The sequence below is a fragment of the Maniola jurtina genome, chromosome 11 (genome assembly GCF_905333055.1).
Source record: "Maniola jurtina chromosome 11, ilManJurt1.1, whole genome shotgun sequence".
Lineage (NCBI taxonomy): Eukaryota > Metazoa > Arthropoda > Insecta > Lepidoptera > Nymphalidae > Maniola > Maniola jurtina.
This window is the reverse complement of record NC_060039.1, coordinates 10516228-10541136: the sequence shown is the minus strand read 5'-3', so window position 1 is coordinate 10541136 and position 24909 is coordinate 10516228. Positions and strand designations below refer to the sequence as shown.

Here is a 24909-nt window from a genome sequence, read left to right as displayed (position 1 = left end):
TATTCAACAGACCTAACTCCAATTACAAGGCCCAAAGGTCATTAACGATCTAACAAAGCTTTACCCATGGTGGTCTTACACCTAATTAAAACATAAACTGCCTGTAGGCTTAGTACAAATTTGCACAGCTCGACAACGTTGATAGATTTCGAGATACATTATAAAGTCAGGTTAAAAAAAAACTAAGTTGTAGGTTTGAGTTCAGGCCATACGTTTGCTTTTACAGCCCCAGACCCAAGTGGAAACTTAGCAATGTAAAGTCATTGAAAAAACAACGAAGTTTAGGTCCATTTAAATCTGATGTTATTAAAATGAAATTAAATATTAATTGCATTTAGGACACATCGTACCAAAGTGTAAAAACTTATGGTAGATATAATTATCAAGATTCTACCACCAGTTTGGAAATCGGATTCTTCTGAAAAAAAGCCGGCAAGAAACTCAGCGCTGTTTCGATACTAGAAATCTCTTTACGTTTTCGAGATGTGCAAACTCATACTAAGGCCCGGTGTTGGGTGACAACTTTACCATATTGTCCTATCGTCCCATCGCAATAGCCGTTGGCCTGATGCTTTTACCCCGCCGGCCGGCCGCTGCCACATGTCGTCGCCCCATGAACGCCCCTACAAAAAATAATTACTTTACCATGCGTCCAACCCGCTCAATTTGACTCGCCACTTATGCGTAAGATAATTTAATTAAAAGTAATGATATCGTTCCAGTGCAGGACAAACGCCGCATCAAGGTCTTCTTCAAGTTTTTCAACGCTATATGAACACAGAGTTGGAAAAAATTGTACTTTTTTTTATAAAAATAACAAAACATTTTTGCTTGAAACAGAATTAAAAACGTATTTCAAACTATTTATTTTATTTTATTTAAAACACATATGTTTAAAGCATTTGCTCATAACAATGCCAAGCCTGCATGGGCATCAATTTAACGGTAGGAGCTAATCAGGCATGCAATGCAATTCCGAAAGAAATTAGCCTGGCTGAGTTTATTTTTCATGATGTAGGTAATTAATTTATGACAAGTAGGACTGATAGGTAATTACCAGAATATAATTTTAATGTAGTTTTCACTATCATAAAGCCTGATTTTAATTATTTGAAGATTATAAGTTACAACACATTGCAGGACTTATTTTTATGCCGCTAGCAATAAAGCTTGCACAAGTCAGCTCTGGCAAGTCACTTGACAGTGTAAAACCTCGCAGCAGGTAAATATCTGAAGGTTTTCCATTGTAAAGTAAGTTGCGCAATTTGACTTTGCAAATTACATCACTAATAGATAATTGGCCCAAGTTTTTCAAAGAGTCTTAAAGTCACGAAATTTGGTCGTTCAGTCAGGTTTACCCCAAGTCCAGCGATGCGATTGTTTATTGAAAAGTTCCATAGCGTTTACTAGTAAGTAAAGCTCTTTGATCCTGTTAGTCGATAGTTTGAGAGGCGACCGCAACCACGGTTCGTTCTAAAATAATCTTCTCGTATAAAGCCTGTTTATTCGAAACAAGTCCATGTATTTTTGTCAGTAGATCTCTTAAATTTTACTGCACTTTGAAAATAAAAAAGTTAGATTCGAGATGATATAGAATAAAATTCAAATAACAAGTGGCTTTTAATTGTTTTTAGTATGCATGATTATTTTGTATTCGATACAGAATCTTTCGAAACAATCCCATAAATTCAATCATGGAAATAATTTGGAAAAAGCTGAATAATTAGGTCTTAGAAAAACTGACTTATTTCCTCTAAGTAGGTACCTACAAAATTAATTTTCGTTTGTATGAATATCACATACTGATGTTTCAACTTAATCGGATGAGCTGTGAAAGGGTAATATATAGATAGACAGATAGATACACTTGCGAAGGATTAGGTAATTATATCTATGTATTATTATTCTGTGATATTGTAACGTTCTATAAAATATATGATAAAAGAATGATGAAAGATTACAGAAAGTGCAGTATGACAATAATATTGATTTTATGAGAGCAAAGGGAAATTATGGTTGAAACAACTTTTGCCCCCAGTACCTACGCTAAGCGTTATTTTATTAGCTAGGTACGTCTATTCGTGCTGTGGTAAGCCCCGGCTGTTTTCTCAAATTCGTAACTCGGGGGAGCGCCCAAAAATAACATAACGAGTCAAGCTTGTAATAACATTTGTCCTAATATATTACTATTGTGACGGCCGACAGCATGCCGGATTTATATACTACCGTGCGAACCGTCTTATTATTTATTAATATTAATGTTCCCCGTCTACGCCTCGGTTATTTTTCATTTTACATCCCGAGGTGCCGTCCTTCCACACTTTTTATTACTTTGATTTAAACTTTTGTCTATAATCAACCTCATTAATTTTTAATGTATTCTTACAGTAGAGTTTAAGTCATAATTTAGAGTAGAGTCCACATATTAACGGAATAATATATCGAAAAGCCATTGCGCTTGTTCACGTAATCGGAGGTGAGTACACTGGCGATCTCACGAAATATCAAATCTAATAGAGTTCCATTACTATAGCGTTCCTAATAATATTGAACTACATATTATAATATACTTACCGTTTTACTTAAACGCGCTACAACTTTCGCGGCTTTTGCGTGTATAAATCATGACTAGACACATTTTACATTTTTATTAGTAAAATTTTAGTGTTTATGACGTCAATGACGTTCATTCAAATCATTGAAGGATCGGAATTACACACTAGCTCGCTTTGCGGCACTATAGGGACAATTTTCATTCACGTGTGCATATTCACTCACGGCTAAGCGTATGATTTTTAAAACAGGTAACATCGAATATTTTGATGAGCTTCAAATACTTACTTTATAATAGCGCGTGAAAGATTAATTTATAAGTAAGTATCTACTTACTTGAAATCCTACGTACCTATCCTGCAATCTTACAAAGATACATACTATATGAACATACAATAAATGTATTCAATTTCGTGTAAGATGATAAGAACTTAAGAACTGACTACATCAAAATCGGAATAGACTACAGGCCCATGTTTAAAAATGGGTGGGTCATATGAACCACCAGGTGACGTATACAGGACGATATAAGAGCATAAAATAATAAGTTTCAGCACTATGCCGTCACTTGTAAGCTGTCCAACAGAGTGCTGGTGAGAATTGAAAAGTGCAGGTAGAGTGAGTACATTTTGGTCATATATTTTTGTACGGCATTTTTACCATCGATAGATCCATGAAAAATAATAAGAAAGCGCGCAGTGCCGTAAAAAAATGGTGCGCCACAAAGTCAGTAAATGTTTTGATTTTCTGACAATTTCCGGGGTAAATTTGGTCATTTAATTCTGTACGGCACTAGTTTCATACTGTTTCAATACAGCCTCTAATCCATTATTCCGCAACGCCGTACAAAAATCATGCGACAAGGGGAAAAAATTGAGGGTAGCAACCCCCTCTCTTTCCGTGGTCCGGGGGGTGATTTGAAACAACATAAAATTAATTTATTTTGAAAGTGTTTTATGCATAGATAATATTTTTTTACATGCCGTACATTTTCGTTGGTCCAAAGGTTTGTAGGGGATGTGGATATTATATACACACCCGTTCACTTCAGTTAGACGGCATAGTGATTTTATCATATTATCAATTGTTCTCTTCAAAAACATGTTAATGCCGTACAGTATCAGATGGCCATAAAGTACTACCCTTAAAATGGTAGCGTCATTTTCATCAGCCTAAAAGATATGGTCTGCATTAAAATGTACGGCATAATTTTTTCCTAATTTATTTATCTTAATACTATTTAAAATAAGGGAAAAGCGTAGAAAATTGCTATATTTTATTAATCTATGAATATTTAAACTTTTGCAATAATTTGAAAAATTTCAGTTTTTGTATTTATCTATAATTTTTTTTAGAACTGTTTCTTTTGAACGGTAATACTATATAACAATAGTATTTTACACTATCATGTTAAAAAAAAAGTTGCCGTACAGAGTCAAATGATTTTACAGCTTTAAAAATTAAGTATACCATGAAATTAAGATAATTATTGATACACATTCAAATGAACACTAATTTTTTACGGCATTATTTTTAATAGTACTTTTGAGTGCTAGATAATGTTTTGGAACCAAAGCCGTACTTTCTCAAATCACCCCCCGGACCACGGAAAGAGAGGGGGTTGCTACCCTCAATTTTTTCCCCTTGTCGCATGATTTTTGTACGGCGTTGCGGAATAATGGATTAGAGGCTGTATTGAAACAGTATGAAACTAGTGCCGTACAGAATTAAATGACCAAATTTACCCCGGAAATTGTCAGAAAATCAAAACATTTACTGACTTTGTGGCGCACCATTTTTTTACGGCACTGCGCGCTTTCTTATTATTTTTCATGGATCTATCGATGGTAAAAATGCCGTACAAAAATATATGACCAAAATGTACTCACTCTACCTGCACTTTTCAATTCTCACCAGCACTCTGTTGGACAGCTTACAAGTGACGGCATAGTGCTGAAACTTATTATTTTATGCTCTTATATCGTCCTGTATACGTCACCTGGTGGTTCATATGACCCACCCATTTTTAAACATGGGCCTGTAGTCTAGAATTTTAATACTTGGGTTTAAAAAACACAAAGACGAGTCCGTGTCAAAGTGCGTTAGATACATCTGAACATAGCCTAAGCATATAATTCAAGTACCATGTAAATAGAATATGTATTAAGCATCCATTAAGCAAAGCTATGTCTAGTATGCACTTAACGACAAATGCAAATGGTCAAGGCAGTATACATGAATACAACATTAGAGATATTGTAGTGCGAACATTATGTCCTCTGAAATAACAGCAATTAAGAATGAAGATGCAATTCGTAATTGTGTATTATAACATATCGTTGTAAGCCATTTAGTACCAAGTTTTGATATATACATATGTTTAAGTTACGTCGTTCAAGCCAGAAGTGAAAAGTTTCATTGGGTGTCGGGCCACGTGATCCGCAATATAAAGCTAGTACAAAAAGTGGCCACAACAATACCTCCCAAAACTCTCAAAAAACGCGATCTTTGTACGAGTTTTCGGATTTCTTTACCCTATATAAAAGAGTTTTATCAATGAATGGGCGATGAATTTTATTTGTAAGTATTTATGCTTAAGAAATACCGCGCTTCGATCATGAAAGTTTTACGAAATAAAGGGCAAAAAGTTTGTCTCCTTTTTCAAATTGTTTGCTGACTTTTACAAATTGTTTTTGTCAGTTTTAGACAATGTTTCAGTCTTGGCTAAACTTTATTGTTTTCGCTGTGTAAAAAATTGGTTCACAATCACAAACATTTGTTAGTTTATTTTTCATTAACAAAGTCTGAAGAATAATAAGCTGTACAAGTGGGAAACGATGATTTCATTTTGTTGAATCATCGTTTTAAAGCAAAAGCCTATGAGACCCAGACCTTCGTTATTTTTTAAAAGCTGAAAGTTTCTCTGCGCACTGCCGCTAACACAGGGAGGAACGATCAATGACTATGAAGTTTGGATCATCGTGGCATCGATGACAGGTAACAAATGTGTATAAAATCTTTTATCAAAGTATAGACTATAGACTATTTATTATAATTATTTTCTTTGGAATAGTATTAGAAATCACATCAGGCATTGCCAGCCCTTAAACGATAAGGCCTCATTCATACGCGATCTTTTTAACGTCCGTTATAAAAGCGTTCAAATAGAACAAATGCATTCCCAAGTATCTTTTCACACGTCAACGCTTTTTTGACGCGTACAACGTTAAAACTCGCCAACGCCGGGTTTTAACGCAACGCTTTTATAACGCTCGTGTGAATTAGGGTTTATAAGTTGTGAAAGGTTTTGTTCGAATTGACAGTAGACAGATAGACACAGTATAAAGTAACCCCGTAAGTAGGTGCTCTGTTGTATTACACCAGTACTGGTGGTAGAGGTAGTTAGATAGGTAAATAATAAAACTAATGATAACAGCTAACATTACCACGAACCATGAGTTCAGCTAAACAAGAGCTAAACATATCAATCAGGACTTGACAAGAATTTGCCGGAGTGCAGTATTTGATACGCACCGATAAATTCAGCCGGCCAGATGGGCACCTTTATTCAAATACTAGCTGATGCCCGCAGCTTCGCCCGCGTGGATTGGTCAGATCCCCTGCAGCATCAGGATTGAGGAGTTGGACTCCAAATTTTTTATGAAACAATGTCGCAAAGTTCCTCTATCGATTAAAAAAGAAATTACGCAAATCGGTTCAGAAATCTCGGAGATTTCGGTGTACATAGGTAGAAAAACACAACTCCCTTTTTAAAAGTAGGTTAAAAAAGTAGCCTATTTTACGCCCTGGTCAATCCTCTACTTGCCTGTGAAAGTCCCGTCAAAATCGGTTCAGCCGTTCCAGAGATTAGCCTTTTCAAACAGACAGACAGACAGACAGACAGACAGACAAAAATTTTAAAAACGTGTGATTCAGTTATGGTATCGTTCAAATGACCATATGAGCTTAATATGAGGTAGTTATTTCGAAATGAGCTTAATATGAGGTAGTTATTTCGAAATTACAGACAGACACTCCAATTTTATTTATTAGTATAGATAACCTCTATTGTTATTGCGATATGAATTTAAATTATAATTTTAATGGGGTTGTCGGAAGTCAACACACGGATGCAATGTTTAGACAAGCAAACCGCAACGCGTAGCTGCGTACGGGCCGGCCCTGTTATAATTATTTATTTTTACTCACGCCCGAAGTCAGCTCACTTTTGTGATAGACCACCCGAACGCGTCATGAGTTAATGTAAGTCATGTCTGACGTGATGTTTATCTTAAGGTAATTGCTATTTGACAAATCGCAAAAATGCTGTACTTTGAAGTAAATTGTTTATTTTTCTAAAGCATTAACATCTATTAAATACATGCAATTAAAAACTTCAGTTTGTGAAGATTCTAAGGGCCTTTTTTAATTTAGTATACATTATCCCAATAATAAAAAAAAACAAGTTGAAAACATTGCTGTTCGCAACTTGTTCTGTAAAAGTTTTCTTTAACATCTTGATACTTTGAAGCCAACCTCCAGAAAATGATATGTTTAGGTTTAGCAATCAATTTGAACTGTTAGTTTTATACTAAATGTTTTTCATTTCTTAAATAATCTAAAACTAACCAAAAAACTTCCTGTGCTATTTATTTTCTTGCAGGCGCTCTATGGAATTCAGTGTCCACTGGACTGTCATGGCGGAAGGACTGTGCGCGTCATTTCGTCGCAAAATATTATTTAAAATGAATTTAAGCTTATTATTTTTGAATGAAAGTTGTGTTTATAATCGTTGAAAAATAAAATAGGGATTATTTCATTTCTAAATGAAGCCTGCTTATATACTAAAATTTATTCGAAAGTTACGGTTTTACCAGGTAAATACTCGGAGGTTGTCATAGATTATGATGACAGATAGTAAGTGTTCTAAATAGGTATTATACCTATGTTTTTTAGGAGATAGCGCGCCTCGTTTCGGGCGCCGTGTTCCGAAATGGATTTCGTAGTAGTGCAAGTTTGGTGCAAGCCCCACATGACGGAGGGGTATGCGTCAGGCATTTCCTGTGTACAAAAAAAGACCTATATTTCGGATCCATTTTTCATCACTGACATCATGCACTATTCAAAGACTGGTCTTCAAGCATTGAGGAATTTTGGACGAGAGACATCTCGAAGGTTCCCGAAGGCTGCCTAACTGAGTTAGATTTGTCGGCTAGCTAGCTTTTTTTGAAATTGGACCTACTTAGCTGGATTGTGTGTTAGAGATTTCTTATGAGATATTATATGTACATAATATAACCATCATAAGGAAGCTCAGATTCATGCTGCGGGCAATGGGGAGAGCCTAAAGGTTGGAACGCCATTTCGGCGGCCGTGTTTCCTGCCATAAATTCAAATTCAAATTCAAATTCAAAATGTTTTTATTCAATTAGACTTTTACAAGTTCTTTCGAATCGTCAAAAGCATCTACCACTGGTTCGGAATGCCTTTCCTACCGAGAAGAACCAGCAAGAAACTCGGCGGTTGCTCTTTTCAAAGATTTGATATACAATATTATGCCATGTATAAAAGCAATTGAAGTCCTGCGCATTGCTGGAGCGAATCGAAGTTCAAATCCACGCTTTTTTATCATTTACATAATCTTCGATAGTATAATATGCTTTTCTCAAGAGCATATTTTTAATAGATTTTTTGAACCTGTGTAAAGGCAAGTCCAAAATTGACTGAGGAATTTTGTTATAGAAGATTATACCCATTCCCACAAATGACTTTTGGACCTTCCTGAGACGGAGCGTAGGAGTCGCAAGCCTGTTACGGTGTCTAGTCAGCCTGTTGTGTAGATCGCCAACCTTCTTGTAACTAAGAATATTTTGTCTTACAAAAATTATGTTGTTGTAAATATATTGAGAGGCTACGGTAAGGATACCTATTTCCTTAAATTTTTCTCGAAGTGAATCGCGTGGTTTTAAGTTATAAATTGCGCGTATTGCCCTTTTTTGTAATACAAAAATTCTCCCAATATCTGCCGCTCTACCCCATATTAAGATTCCATAAGACATAATACTATGAAAATAAGCAAAATATACTATCTTTGCGGTCTCCACGTCAGTTAATTGTCGAATCTTTCTAACCGCGTAAGCAGCAGAGCTTAGTTTGCCAGCAAGAGTTGATATATGGGTGCCCCATTGCAGCTTCGCATCTAAGGTTATCCCCAAAAATGTAGTAGTCTCTTCTATTTTCAAAATATCATTATTTATCATTAAATTAATGTTACTTGTGTTCTTGGTATTGGGCAGTGCGAATTCAATACACTTAGTTTTTTTTGCATTTAAAAGTAGATTATTTACAGTAAACCAGTGAGTTACCTGAGATATGGCACCATTTATATCGTCAAAATTATCCTTATTTCTATCGACTTTAAAAATCAAAGACGTATCGTCAGCAAATAGTACGATATCGCAAATATTTTGGACTACATATGGTAAATCGTTTATGTATACTAAGAACATGAAAGGACCTAGAATAGAGCCTTGAGGAACACCCATTAGTGAGGCTGATCCGGATGACTTCACATCATTCACACATACTGTTTGAATACGATCACTAAGATAGGACGCAATGAGACCAAGCGCAGTGTCTTTGATTCCATAGTGGCTCAATTTAACTAAAAGAGTCTCGTGCTCAACGCAATCAAATGCCTTGGATAAATCACAGAAAATACCAATGGCATTCTGTGACCCCTCCCACGCACTGAATATATGCTTTAACAGCATTGCGGCCGCGTCGGTTGTTGATCGACCTTTAGTGAAGCCATACTGTTCAGAATGGAGTAGCTTATTTAAATTGAAATGCTGAAGCAGTTGGTTGAGCATGATTTTCTCAAATATCTTGCTCAGTGTTGGCAAAATTGAAATTGGCCTGTAATTGTTTGGGTCACTTTTGCTACCCGATTTAAAAAGAGGTATCAATTTACTACATTTCATGAGATCTGGAAAAGCGCCTGTATCCACAGACTCATTAAAAATTAAGGCTAGATATGGCGCAATAATATCAATAATATTGTTAATTATTTTTACTGATATTCCCCACAGATCTCCGGTTTTTTTGCTTTGTAAAGATTTGAACACTTTAACAATGTCATATGGAGTAACGTATTCAAACCTAAACAACACACCGCATTCAGTGACATTGGCCCTGAGAAGATCATAGGCTTCTGTTGGTGAAGAGCTAAGGGAACTAGTAGTGATGACTGGAATGTTCTGGAAAAAATTCTCAAATGTATTTGCAATTTCAATATTGGAGTCAATAATACGGTTATTAATTTTTAGCTCCAATTTATTGTTATGCACTTTTTGTTTCCCAGTTTCATCCGTGATGATATCCCAAGCTGCTTTAATTTTATTATCAGAATTAATAATTTTTTGCTTTATGCAGAGTGACTTTGCTTGTATGCAAACCTTTTTGAATAATTTTGAATAATTTTTTACATATTCAACAAATGTGGGAGTGTAGTTATATTGTTTTTCTGCATACAAGTCGAACAACTTATTTCTACTTTTATAGATGCCAACAGTAGCCCAGTCACTAAATTTAAGATTTTTAAACAGTTTTTTTTCTACAATTTTAAAGGTAGAATTAAATTGAGAGTTTATGAGATCAAAAAAAGCATTATAGTGTTCATCCGGACCACCCTGAGTAAAGTCAAGTTTAGGTAAAGCAGTTAAAACCTTTAGTTTGAACATATATACCATAGATACCTGCAAGCCAAGAGTGAATAGGCATCTTCCAGGTAAGCGTGCTCCAACTTGGACCTCATCATTGCTTTCTTTAAAGCATGATTGTCGTCAAGCGCAAGCGCAAAGATTCAGGCGGCGCAAACCCGTAGCATGTGGAAGACCCTATTAAAGACCTATGTTCACTGTGGACGTCTGTCGGTTGATGTTGATGATTATGTCTTTAGTGCAAGTAGTTCAGTAGTTTCAGAGTTTATCGATAACAAACAAACAAACCTTTCCTCTTCATAATATATGTACTTAGTAGCGCAAACTTGGAAAAAATCTCGTGGAAACTCTTTGATTTTCCGAGATAAATGTAATTTTACCTGGCAGCCCTAATCAATTTTATCACTGATAATAATAACTAATTCATAACCGTTAAAACTAAGAGTCAAAATCTCGTTTTTCTAGTCGAGTTCCGTAGGCTCTTTGAACCCACCGCATTATTATCCCAAGAAAACCTACCATTAGATGTAGGAATAATGGAAAGAGGTCACAACCCTCAGCAATAAAGAATACGATGCGGAGAGAGATGTCACTCTCAAGGTCTTTAAATGTATCCATGCAAAAAACCACGTCGACTGGTTGCTCCGTTGCAGCGTGATTGAATATTAAACCAACAAACACACTTTCGCATTTGAAATATGGCCAGTGATTATAAGAAACAGTTTAAATCTCTCTCTGAGAGACGTTAGGCAAAGTGAACACGAATTATGACACTTCTGTGTTCTTATACAAGCTTAGGTCTCTCAATTTTGTCAATTAATGTCAAATTTCTTTCTCAGATCAAAACCTAGTAAGTGGTTTAAATTCAAGAGAAGTTTAGGCCGTAGTCTTCAACAAGAAACTCGGCGGTTGCTCTTTTCAAAGATTTGATGTACAATATTAAATTGCTTAAAACGCACATAACTGAAAAGTTAGTAGTGCGTGATTCCAGGATCGAACCCCCGACTTTCGATTAGGAGGCGGACGTTCTAACCACTAGGCTATGACAGTTTTTAAATTAAAGGGGTTTAAATATTTTAGTGTGAAGACTGGCCTACACATTTATTCATTAGATGTGCATCACTTTCTTTTTTAGGGTTCCGTACCTCAAAATGAAAAACGGAGCTCTTAAAGGATCACTTTGTTGTCTGTCCATTTGTCCGTCCGTCCGTCAAGAAAACCTATACAGTACTTCCCGTTGATCTAGAATCACGAAATTTGTTCTCGGATTTATTCCTTTACTTGGGCTATGAGAGTTGAGACCTATCTACCTGCCCATAATTCTAGGTTAACGGGAAATACCCTATCGGTTTTCTTGACAGACACGACAGACGGACAGACGGACAGAAAGACAGACAACAAAGTGATCCTATAAGGGTCCCGTGTTTCCTTTTGAGATATGGAACCCTAAAAACATTATGTAAGTATGCAAAGTATTTCCCTTGCAAGCCATATTTAACAGTTGACATGTAGAGGTCATTGACTTTTCCTATCTTACTTTTAAGTTTTAATGCATCATTAAGTATTTACTGTTTTGACATGGTATTTAGATAATGGGTGATATTTATTTTATTTAATCTAATTCCTTTGAAAAACTTAGTAAGGCGCATTAATCTATAAAAAACCTAGCCAGTTCATAGACTTACTATGTTTTAAAATGGTCAAAGCGACTTACTAGCTTTTAATTTTACTTTAATGTGGGTGTCCTTACAATACAACGGGACATACTATGAAAGTTAGGCTTATGACATAAAACGATTTTCGGAAAAATGACATTTACTTTGTTTTGATATGGGGCGGTCGATATAATTAGGTACTAGGGTAAAGGCTCAAGTAAATGAACAGATTGGACGTTATTACATGTATTAAGAGCTGGAATAAAAAACCGGCTGATATACCTTTTTTAAATATTTTCTTACAAATTCTTACACTTTTTTCAATTTCAATTTCAAAACCGTGTTCCGTTCAAACCGTTCAAAAGTGTGTGTGCGTGCGTCCATGTGTGTGTGTGAGTGTGTGTGAGTATATACTTGTCTGTATGTTTGTACGAGTGTTTGTTAGTGTGGTATTGCGTTGTATAACCACATGAGTAGCGAACAGAGTCAAAGCTTCATACAAGCGCGCTACGATAGGTACACTACTACAAGCTTGAGGCGCGTGTGTGCGTGAGCACAGGCGCTACGTCGCGTACGGAGAGAAATCGGTTTATACCGGCTCGGCCTGTGCTCAAGCTCAGGGGCTGCAGTACACGTCGCGCGTCGTGTTTTCATTTAATTTAATGTTAATGATAATAATTTAAATAGTGTTTAAAATCTATTTTCTTGAACTGTCATAGATTTTGTTCAAAATCAATATTTGAGGATCCCTAGGATCACAAAACAGGATATTGTTACCAAATTTAAAAAAATCGACGCCATTTTGAAATTCTTTGTTAATTGACCGATTTCGTTCAAAATCGATATTTAGAGCTCCCTGGGATCACGAAATAAGAAACTGTTACCAAAATTTAAAAAAGTCGACGCCATTTTGAAATTCTTTGTAAATTGACCGATTTCGTTCAAAATCGATATTTAGAGCTCCCTGGGATCACGAAATAAGAAACTGTTACCAAAATTTAAAAAAGTCAACGCCATTTTGAAATTCTTTGTTAATGGACCGATTTCGTTCAAAATCGATATTTAGAGCTCCCTGGGATCACAAAATAAGAAACTGTTACCAAAATTTAAAAAAGTCGACGCCATTTTGAAATTCTTTGTTAATTGACCGATTTCGTTCAAAATCGATATTTAGAGCTCCCTGCGATCACAAAATAAGAAACTGTTACCAAAATTTAAAAAAGTCGACGCCATTTTGAAATTCTTTGTTAATTGACCGATTTCGTTCAAAATCGATATTTAGAGCTCCCTGCGATCACAAAATAAGAAACTGTTACCAAAATTTTAAAAAGTCGACGCCATTTTGAAATTCTTTGTTAATTGACCGATTTCGTTCAAAATCGATATTTAGAGCTCCCTGCGATCACAAAATAAGAAACTGTTACCAAAATTTTAAAAAGTCGACGCCATTTTGAAATTCTTTGTTAATTGACCGATTTCGTTCAAAATTGATATTTAGAGCTCCCTGCGATCACAAAATAAGAAACTGTTACCAAAATTTAAAAAAGTCGACGCCATTTTGAAATTCTTTGTTAATTGACCGATTTCGTTCAAAATCGATATTTAGAGCTCCCTGGGATCACAAAATAAGAAACTGTTACCAAAATTTAAAAAAGTTGACGCCATTTTGAAATTCTTTGTTAATTGACCGATTTTGTTCAAAATCGATATTTAGAGCTCCCTGGGATCACAAAATAGGAACCTGTAACCAAAATTTAAAAAAGTCAACGCCATTTTGAAATTCTTTGTTAATTGACCGATTTCGTTCAAAATCGATATTTAGAGCTCCCTGGGATCACAAAATAAGAAACTGTTACCAAAATTTAAAAAAGTTGACGCCATTTTGAAATTCTTTGTTAATTGACCGATTTTGTTCAAAATCGATATTTAGAGCTCCCTGGGATCACAAAATAGGAACCTGTAACCAAAATTTAAAAAAGTTGGCACCATTTATAATTCTTTCTAAATTGACTGATTTCGTTCAAAATCGATATTTAGATCTATCGATCGATATTTAAAGATCGATATTTAAACTAGGCAATCACAACAAAAACAAACTTTACCATCTTGTTGAACAAATAACTATTGTTAATTAAATTGTATCCTCCAGTGCCAGCCCTACCAAAATAGTTATAAATTTTGCTCGCTTCTTAGAAGCTTTGGATCTGTTTGCTACTCTATGGTATAACACCATGTTAGTAAATCTTAGTATATTTTTAACCGACTTTAAAAAAAGGAAGAGGTTCTGAATTCGTTGGTATCTTTTTTTTTATGTATGTTCCCCGATTACTCAAAGACGCCTGGACCGATTTGGATTTTTTTTTTGTTTGATAGGGTATACTTTGCAAGTGGTCCCATATAAATTTGGTAAAGATCTGATGAATATCTTTGAAGATGGAGAACAGAACTCCTCAATGGATAAGAGCAAATTCAATTTTTTTTTAATGTATGTTCACCGATTGCTCAAAGACGCCTGGACCGATTTGGAATATTTTTTTTTTTGAAAAGCTAGGTATACTTTGCAGGTGGTCCCATATAAATTTGATGAAGTTCTGATGAATATCTTCTGAGATGGAGAACAGAACTCCTCAATGGATAAGAGCAAATTGCTAGCGATCAGTGTAATTGCTTAGTAAACAGTAGGGTTTTAGCTGGGCATGGCATATTATTATAGTACAGTGGGGCCACTAAAAATTTTGAAATAAAAAATTTTCAAAATAAAAATAAAACCGACTTCAAAAACCACAATAACTTAAATTATTTTTTACTTTTTAGTGTTTGTGATTTTGAAGTCGGTTTTATTTTTCTTTTGAATTTTTTTTATATTTATTCTGGTATTCTTCTTTCTTGTATATGGATCCCTCTTGGGTATCCCCATTTCTCTCTGTCTTTGGTACTATCAAGCTAATTTTCTCTCGCGATTTGCACAATAGCATTAGACCAACGCGTCTTCGGTCTACCTACCTGTCCTTCTTTCATCTGTAAAAATCGATACAATATGACCATTTGCATTTCAGTTTTAGGGCATGTCTCAAGGTGTCTGTAGGCTTTGTCTTTTTTCTTATGTCTTCAATTCTCACTTTGAATATTTTTTGCTTAATTTATGCACCTTGCCATCGCCCTTTAGCAAGTCACTATTTCTTTTTATATTCTTTGTCTGGACCCATGTTTGGCTGGCATAGGTAAGGCATGGCAGGATGCATGTATCTATAACGGATCTTTTAAGATGTACTGGGTAAGCTCCTTTCATTCTTTCCTTTTGTGCCCAGTAAAACAAGCATACTCGGGCTACTTTGAGAACCCATTAGCAGCTAACAGCAAGGCCTGGACTCCAATTTTTATATGTGGAAGCTGTATTTCCTCGTTGCGTTTATGAGCAAATAAGAATAGTTAACTACTAAAAAAAATTTATAATTTGGCGCAAACCATCTAAACACCATGATGATTATTATTTCTGCGTTGTGAATATTACCAGAAGAAACAGCAAAAAAAATTGTTCCAAGCGGCTCTATTGTAACTTGCAGTCTGCAATTTGAACGATTCTGACTTCTGGTGATAAATCTGTACCTCAGCCCCAACCCAGTACCTCTAATCTACCATTCTACTCTTAACACATTCAGTAGCTGATGTTGCACTTCCAGCGACTTGGATGCAACAAGGGCGTTAAGTTTCATTTTCTCTGTAGTCATTTGGACTGTTTTCCAGAAAATTTAGGTGACTTTCAAACTAAGATAACTATACCAAAGGGGATAATATCATATGAAAGGGCTGTATTATACATTCTAAAACAGGTTTTATTTATTATTGTTATGTAAAATAGTTTTTGATTTATCGCGCAAAATGTAGAAAAAAATATACAATAAGTCAAAAACTGAAAATCTGACATTTTTTTTAAAATTCCAAGCCGAAAATATACTTAAGAATTTATTAATAGGAATCGAGAGTTTATGCACTAGATAGAGTTCGTTCATTCACTGAAATTCCCAGTTCATTTACTGGCAATTTATCCTTTTGTTAAATAAAATAATTTATAATAATTAATACCACGCATTTTTTTGCGTTTTTGATATTTAAATAATTTAAGAGTGTATACCTACTGTGTATAGACACAGATAAAAAAAAATATAAAAATTATATATAGAACGATTCTCATAAATCTTAATTTTAGGTCAAAGTCAGGGTAGTCCTTATTGGTTCATTTACTGGATCTTTTACCCTCCTACGTCAAAATACTAAAAGTCCGCGTAAATTTCGCAGATTGAAATGTCTGCTTGATTAATTGTCAATAGAGGGTCATGACATGTCAAAATTGCTAGTTTGAAGGGGAAATCGTCAATGTCATTCGCATAGGTTTTCCTCTTAATTAAAGTCTAGTGTACCCACTAAATCTTTAACCAACTAGCTGTATTATTACCACAGATGGCTCCTTACTCATGTGGTTATTAAGTTAATAATAAATACATATTAGGTAATGTCCTAGCGTTTAGACTATTCATTATAAATTAAAATCTATGATGGCTTAATTCACGTGTTTATGAGAGTACTAGATCTACCACCATGATCTGAAGCCAGATGCATCCAAAGTTCAATCGCCCTTAGCGTGCCTTGGGTCTTGCAGCACGAGTCGCAGTCTTCTGGTGTAACATACACACATACAAACATATCTCATCATTAACATTCAGTTCAGAATACACTGAAATGCCGCTCATTACTGATATCTTTGCCAAAATGGCGAAAATCAAGTTGGTTCAAAAACATGTCGGCAATCGCAAGTCCAGCGTACTGGAATTAGTAAAGATCAGTGACTAGATTCCTTTTAAAACGTCAGATGAAACCTATCAACTTAAAAATCAACGCCATAGTAAAGTTTAAAGACAAGCCCTTGTTCTTTAAATCTTTAATGGCGGGTAAAGATAAGACATATCGGGTTTTAATGGTGTGGAAATCGCGCGTTAAATTAACAAGAAAGTTTTTCAAGAGCATTTAAAGCCAGAGATTGTTTATATAATGACTTGAGTTGCTAAGGTCAATGGTATCTGTCATCATGATCAACCTATTCCCGGCCCAATAGAAAGTAGGTAGGTCTGAATTCAGAATTAAAAGTCTGCCACGTTTGACCTAGTGCTGATTTGCAGTCTTCACACAGCTATAAATAATAATTTTTAACACAGATTTCAGGATGAGCTAAAAATCTCTAGTATATGTAGCTTTTGTATTGTAGGCAAGTATTTGTGGTAGCCGAAGCTATTTCCTAAAATTAAACGGTTTTAATTAAATTATGGAACTCTGTTATTTTGTTATGTTATTACAACATCATTAAAACTATAAAGTGATTCCCATATTGTTTCAATGGTTTATTTCAAATCAAAGGCTTAAGAGGGCTCTCTCCGTCACTCGTTTCATACAAACGTAGTTCCAAATTCATTTGAATATTAAGCAACCAAAATCCATGAAATTTTGCACACATATTCTAAAAACTAATATCTATGTCTGTGGTTTTCCAGATTTCTGTTAAAATATTCGCTTTCAAAGTTACGCGGTCTTAAAAATTCACATACATATCTTTGAGCCCTTGTAATTTTAAAACTACATATTTTTAGAAAAATCTAAATCACCACAGACACAGATATTAGTTTCTAGAATATGTCTGCAAAATTTCATGGGCTTTGGTTGCTTAATATTCAAATGAATTTGGAACTACGTTTGTATGAAACGAGTGACGGAGAGAGCCCTGTTAAACGAAAAATGCACAGAAGGACGTCACACAGAATGCGTCTACGATATATAATTTGCAAAGATGCACCTACGACCTACGCGCACTTGCCAGTATCTACTGTGCACCGTACTTCCTATTCTTCCCTCCTTCCCGTACCTTTAGTTTTTCCACGAGTTTCATGTGCAGAAATTTCCCTATCGCGCTCCCCAGCGCTTTTCATACGAACGTAGTTTGGTTTTCATTTGAATATTTAATCAAATAAATTCAATAAAATTTTGTAGACACATTCTAGAAAGAAATATCTGTGTATTACATTTCTACATTTTTAAATGAAACTACATTTGTTTCGAGCGCGCTACGAATAAACTTCTATTCAGTACCTATGTACTTCCAAATTGTGCGCAAGAGCCATACATTTTCAATCTGTAAACTTAAGGCTACGGGTGAGATATACCTAACCCAAGTTTGCGCTATATTTTTACAAGCAAATCTATGTATATCTATGTACCTACTTCGATACCTAAATTACGGTAATTTTTGTAAAAACGAATCAAAAATTTCAAGCAAACTAAACATAATGTGATATTAGTATTAGTAGATATGCCTCCACGTTGTTAGTTTTGCAATGTTGTATTTACATAAAATAGTTTATATAGAAGTTGCCTGATTTGCCTTTAAATTGGCTTTTTCAAAGGTCATAACACTCATAAACTCATAACTTTTAAAGTAAATATTATTTTACTATGTTACTTGTGGTAGCGCGCATAGATGTTGAAGAGGCAAATCGACATCTGACTTGGTTTTAGATTTAGAACAATAGAAAATAGAATATAATCAGCGCTTATATCCATAAAAATAAATTACGATTTTTATAAGCGTGTGAGAAGTGTTACCGAAAATATATACCATCCTTTTATATTATAAAGAAATTGTGTATTTCTTAACATTTTGATCCTTTTCCTTGAATAGGTAGAACGTAATATGTATGTATTTTCGAAGTTTAGTAAAAAAACAGTGCATGACCTTTCCAATTTTGCTTCAAACAATAAACGAACTCCGAACAAAGTTGTACCGAAGTTTAAATGAAAACCAAGAGTTTTGAAATAAAAACAAAAAGTTTTCGAAATAGATTTTACTCAATAAACGTTTTTCATTGTATTGAAATCTGAAGGGCGTATTTTACCGGGAGTTAGCATAGAGATGTATAGACTAGAGGTCCTACATCACGCGTCAAAAAAAGCCCATTGGCCTAGATACCAAATAATTACAAAAACGTAAGCTTGGAAATAAATATATTATTATTATTGGGGGGTACTACAATCACGATTCTAATATCTCAATTATACATATTCTGGATTTGAAAAACATTCGGATATATATTGCAATACTGTGAAAATCATCAATATTTCCTCAATACGGGATCGCGTATCGCGTGATAACATTATATTGATAGTGTAATTTCCTGAATACATTTGTCTATTATGCGTTTTAAATATGCATAGACAAGACACTTCGTAAGGGTAGCGACATTGTTTAAATTTAAAAAAAAAAAAGAATATTAGTCATTTATAATCATGACTAACATCCCCTTTTCCACTCCAACTAAGCGTTAAGCTTGTTCTAGGAGTGGGTAAGACAATAGTTTTTTTTTTTATTCACTATAGGTAAGCGCTTGACCACAATCACACCTGATGGAAAGTGATGATGTGGTCTAAGATGGGACGCGTTTACCTAGAAGGTGCCTATTCACTAGTGCAACTATAGTGCAACGGATGGGGTTTGAACCGCCGACCTTTCGGATTTCAGAGAGGAAAAGTGGGTCCAGAGAGCGGAATAGCTAAAGCCTTGACTGGTCCCGGTCAGGTTGGCAAGGTTATTTTGCGGGGTACCACATGTGCCTCTAGTAAATGTTGGCATTTTATGTCCGAGGTTCCGCAATGATAACTTTCTGGAAGTTAGTAACGTTATGTCGTCTCATGGGACTTCGGTTGCGAAACGTGGAATAGTTGAAGAGTTGAAGCTATAGATTTTCAACATTGAACAATGAAATAAAATATTATACTCGAATATCCACTAATTTATTTCTAGACTAGCTGACCCGCCCCGGTTTCGCTCGGGTGGTATTTTTGAAAGTCGGTGAGAGGGTGGAATTTCTAAAAACACGTACTTCATTACCCAAATATCAAATTTCATAGATATACATAACTGGGACAATGACAGACTTTCATACAAACTTTCATCCCCTATTTAACTCCTTTAGGGGTTAAATTTCCAAAAATCCGTTCTTAGTGAGTGCCTACTGCCTACGTTATAAAAGGAACCTACTGTCATTCTATATTTCTAACTCCCTGCGGCTGTGCGTTAATATAATATCAGTCAGTCAGGAGTCAGGATTCAAGACAGTCAGGAGTCAGGACAGGCACACAAATATATAGATGGGTGTGCTTTAGATATGTGAAAGGGTTATAGGTACTAGTACCAAATGATGCTGCGCTTCATCAGTATGGATTTAGGTTTTAAAAATATAATTAATGGAAAATAGCGACAGTTAAGCGTTTTTCCAATTTGCGTATTTTTCAACCAACGAAATAAATATTCATTTCTATGGTAATACTTTTCGTATAATTTATTAACAAATTGAGAATAAACATCAGAAAGCCATTATCATTACTCGCTTTGTTGAGCATTTGCTAGAGAACTTCAAGCGGTCTAAATAATGGTTGAATAAATTCTAAGAAATGCAAATGTATTTCTAACGAAAACCACTCCTAGGTACTAAGACCTACTTAAATAATTTTCACTTTATTATTTAAATATATTTTCTTTGTTTCCGGCTTTAGTGGATTTTATTGAATTAAAAATTGATACATATATAATGCATAGCTATATTATGTCTTTTATATTAATATGTATTTGATTACTGATTAGGCATTATTTGCTTCCGAATCTTTTTCGAAATCCTTATCATATTATCACGTTACACATTAGGCACATTAGGCCTCATTCGCACGAGAGCTTTTTTAACGTCCGTTAAAAATGCGTTCAAATAGAACAAATGCATTCCCAACACATTCCCAAGTATCAGTTCACACGTCAACGCTTTTTTAAGGCGCACTTTGTATTTTCAGTGCAACGCCGGGTTTTAACGCTTTTTTTTAGCCCTAAGCCCTAATTCGCACGAGAGCTTTTTTAACGTCCGTTAAAAAAGCGTTCAAATAGAACAAAAGCATTCCCAAGTATCTGTTCACACGTCAACGCTTTTTTAACGCTCGTGCGAATAAGGGCCTAGTCTCTAGATCAGGGCAAGTCTTTTTGAATTTTTAATGTATAGATGTGTGACTTCCACCGCACGCGGTGTAGACTCCGTCGCGCGACGTTTCTTTTAACGGTTTAATCCATCTAAAGTAGAATCAATGGACGCAGGACGATCCCTTCGTTTACTAAACAGCTGTTAGTTATACGGGTGCAGTTTAAATGTTCGGCTGCTCTTAATTGGGGTTTTTACAAACATTAATCAAGTGTTGGGGGAGGTTTTTTCCGTCGGGCATCGTTTGACGAACGATGCGCGACCGCGGGGCTACTGCGTGCATTCATCAGTGCAATACTTAGCTATAGTTGTTTTGAAAACCGGCCAAGTGCGAGTAGAACTCGCGCAACGAGGGTTCCGTACTCGGGTACTTTTTCGTCATTTTGCACAATAAATCAAAAACTATTGTGCATAAAAATAAATAAAAATCTGTTTTAGAATGTGCAGGTAAAGCCCTTTCATAATACGATACTCCACTTGGTATAGTTATCTTACTTTGAAAATTTAAATACATTTTAATTTTTTTTAATGATGTAACCACTTAACGGTTTTCGGATTTATTCCTTTACTTTAGGACCTACGTGCTTACAAATTTCATGATTCTAGGTCAACGGCAAGTACCCTATAGGTTTTCTTGACAAACACAACGGATGGACGGACGGACAGACAGACAGACAGACAACAAAGTGATCCTTGGGGGTTCCGTTTTTCCTTTTGAAGTACGGAACCCTAAAAATGTCACGTGTCATTGATTTTGGTCATGAATTAGTTTCTATATTTATAGTTTTTATTTCGTCATTATCAACCGATAGACGCGCACTGCTGTTCGCCATTCTAGCACCTTGGGATCCAATGTCTATTGGTTTTTGGATCTATGTGGCCTGCCCGTTTCCACTTCAGCTTCGCAAATGCAACCCGCTAAGCAACGTCGGCTACTCTGGTTTCTCTTTATTTCTGATTTGATCAGCAGTAGAGAAACATCAAGATAGTTCTCTACTTCTCTCTATATCCCGAGTGACTTTGAGCTTTCTCGCAGATGCTTTAAGGTCCAAAGTCAGATATGTTACGAATTCTCACGGGGTTACGAGATTAGGATTAGACTTTGACTTCACTTGTTATCTAAATCCAATCCAACACACCTAGTTTCTCTTTTCACCAAAGGATGCCTGGTGGAGATTGCTTTGAGCAAAGAGGCCGCCTTTGCATACAATTGTTTTAAGTTTTTTGTTTCCTAATTTTGTCTTGATTATTTCATGTTTTGTGTGTGATAAAGTTTTTATGTATCTATCTAAATAAAATAATTCGACGTCACTTCAATTACGCGTGAGGTGATGGGAATGTTATAGTGCAGAGCCCGATGGTATAAGGTCACCTTTGCGCTTTGTTGCAGGGTGTCGAGTGAGATGAACGGGCCGCGCGGTGGGCCGGGCCCGCAGTGACGCAGCATGGGGTCCGTATGGCACGTGCGCGCCTTTGTGCTGGCGCTACTACTGCTGTGTGAAGGTGAGATACCCATTATTTACACCTGGCGATTAACGTCGTGGAATGAAATTTATTGTTGTAAACGTTAACTCACATAATGAGTACTTTTTGGTAGCATACGGAATTAAAGATTTTGACACACAAACAACTGACAAAGATCGCCTAAAACGTGTCGATGAAAATGTGGTACGTACCTGCGGTATTGTACATTATATTTTGAGGTATATGTAGAATGTGAAACGTTTCTGCGCATGCTAAATCTGCTAATGTATTTTTTTTTTAATTTTTGTATATTGTTGGTTTTGAAAGGCGCGGGTTCGATTAAAAACCCATTCTTTAGCAAGTGTGCTAGTTCAAGTGATAATCTTTTTAGCTGTGTGATTTGATCTAAAAGTAAAGCATATTTTTTCTAAAAAATTTAAGTTTAAAAGAGTCTCCTGAAAACTTTTTGTTAGTAACGTGACGAAACATACCTACTTCTGTATTCCTATCAGATCCTATCAGAAATCTTACAAATTATGATCATTCAACACGGCTGTGACACGGGTCCCACTGAGGTATCTAATCTGTGATTGTAGCGTAGGGTCCATATGGCACGTGCTCTGTGTGTTCTGAGCCGAGGTACGTCAGCTGTCTTATATTTTGGTAACCATAAATAACACCTGGTGATTCTCGTGCTTCTCCATACAACAATTTCGTTTTGTAACACAAGCACTTATTCACAGACTAGCTGTGCCCGCGACTTCGTTCGCGTGGAATAGTGGCTTTTCGGGCAGCATATACTCTATACGTTAAAAATGTTCACCGTGATTCTTTAAATTGACATAACTTTTTTATTTATGAACCGATTGACATGAAATAAACACTAAATGTTAAGTGAAGCTTACTATAATATATTAGTGAAAACCGTATCTAAATCGAATAAGCCGTTTCTGATATTAGCGTGCACAAACACACAGACAAACAGACAAAAAAAATATTAATTAGAACAATTTCGGGTTCGGCATCGATATAATAACAACCCCTGCTACTTTTTTTTATATATTTCCATTGTACAGACACCACTTTTCTACAATTTTATTATATGTATATAGATTAGGTATTAGTTGCTTCTTAGCTCTTGATAGAGAGAGCCTTTGCTTTTTTACAATATGTAGGTAAGTACCTACTTAACGATGTTATCGTCAATGTGATGCAATTATTGTTGTAGAAAGGAAGCGAGGTTACCATGTTCACTTAAAATGTACCGATTTTTATAACTGTTTTATGAACATTATGAACATAACGGGTGCATACCACAATCAACTTGGTGTTTGGTACAATATAAAATGACGTTGAACCACGAAATAAGCTTAAATTATCATTTGTTTTATGAACACATACAAATACTACCTGAAATTAGCAAATTTTATTAAATGACACTTGATAAAAGGACCCTCTTAACAAGTGTAAATTAAAAATTTTCAACACCCCCGACCAGTGAAAGTTACAGTAACTAGAAAAGAGCTGATAACTTTTAAACGGCTGAACCAATTTTTTTGGATTATAGCTAAGAACACTCTCGATCAAGCCACCTTTCAAACAAAAAAAAGTAAATTAAAATCGGTTCATTCGTTTAGGCGCTACGATGCCACAGACAGATACACAGATACACAGACACACAGATACACACGTCAAACTTATAACACCCCTCTTTTTGGGTCAGGGGTTAAAAAGGAGGCATCTAAGTAGTTTGAAAATTGACGACTTATGGCCGAGTCTAATTTCAATCTATCCATAAATTGTCGATAAGTTACTAATGCAATGTTGTTATTTTGACAAAAAAGTCCAAGTAACTTATCAACAGATTTCGGCCTTTAGGGGACTATCAACTCGTCATAGGTAAAGTAGATCCGTAACATGTATTAAACTTTTTGCTTATGGAATAGCAAAGTCAAATCATCGGTGGTCAGTAAACTGTCGACCAAAGAAAATATGCTACAACTTATACCAAAGAACCAGCCAATCGTGACAGTGTATGATGAATAATATTCAGCTCGCCAATCTTCGCCCACTTTAAATGTAAATGCAGAGAATCGTCGCGGCACATCACGTCTACCAATTTAAGGCATAACAATACAACCGCAATATTACCATTACTTAGATACATGCAAGTCTTTATGTTGTTTTACTGCTATAAAATATTACAAAACTGTTTTTATAACACCCCCGACATGTGAAGGTTACAGTAACTAGTAAAGAGCTGATAACTTTCAAACGGCTGAACCGATTTTCTTGGATTATAGCTAAGAACACTCTCGATCAAGCCACCTTTCAAACAAAAAAAACTAATTTAAAATCGGTTCATTAGTTTAGGAGCTACGATGCCACAGACAGATACATAGATACACACGTTAAACTTATAACACCTCTCTTTTTGGGGCGGGGGTTAAAAAA

The 24909-nt window shown here is 35.4% G+C and overlaps 1 protein-coding gene across 1 annotated transcript in view; it reads left to right on the top strand.

Moving 5' to 3' along the window:
• The window catches only part of LOC123869571, a 132258-nt gene that overhangs the window by 31409 nt on the left and 75940 nt on the right, over positions 1-24909 (top strand). Inside the window, exon 2 of the mRNA XM_045912556.1 lies at positions 22382-22494. Within this exon, the coding sequence (XP_045768512.1) occupies positions 22437-22494 (58 nt within the window). The 5' untranslated portion in view covers positions 22382-22436. The remainder of the gene's footprint in view (positions 1-22381; positions 22495-24909) is intronic.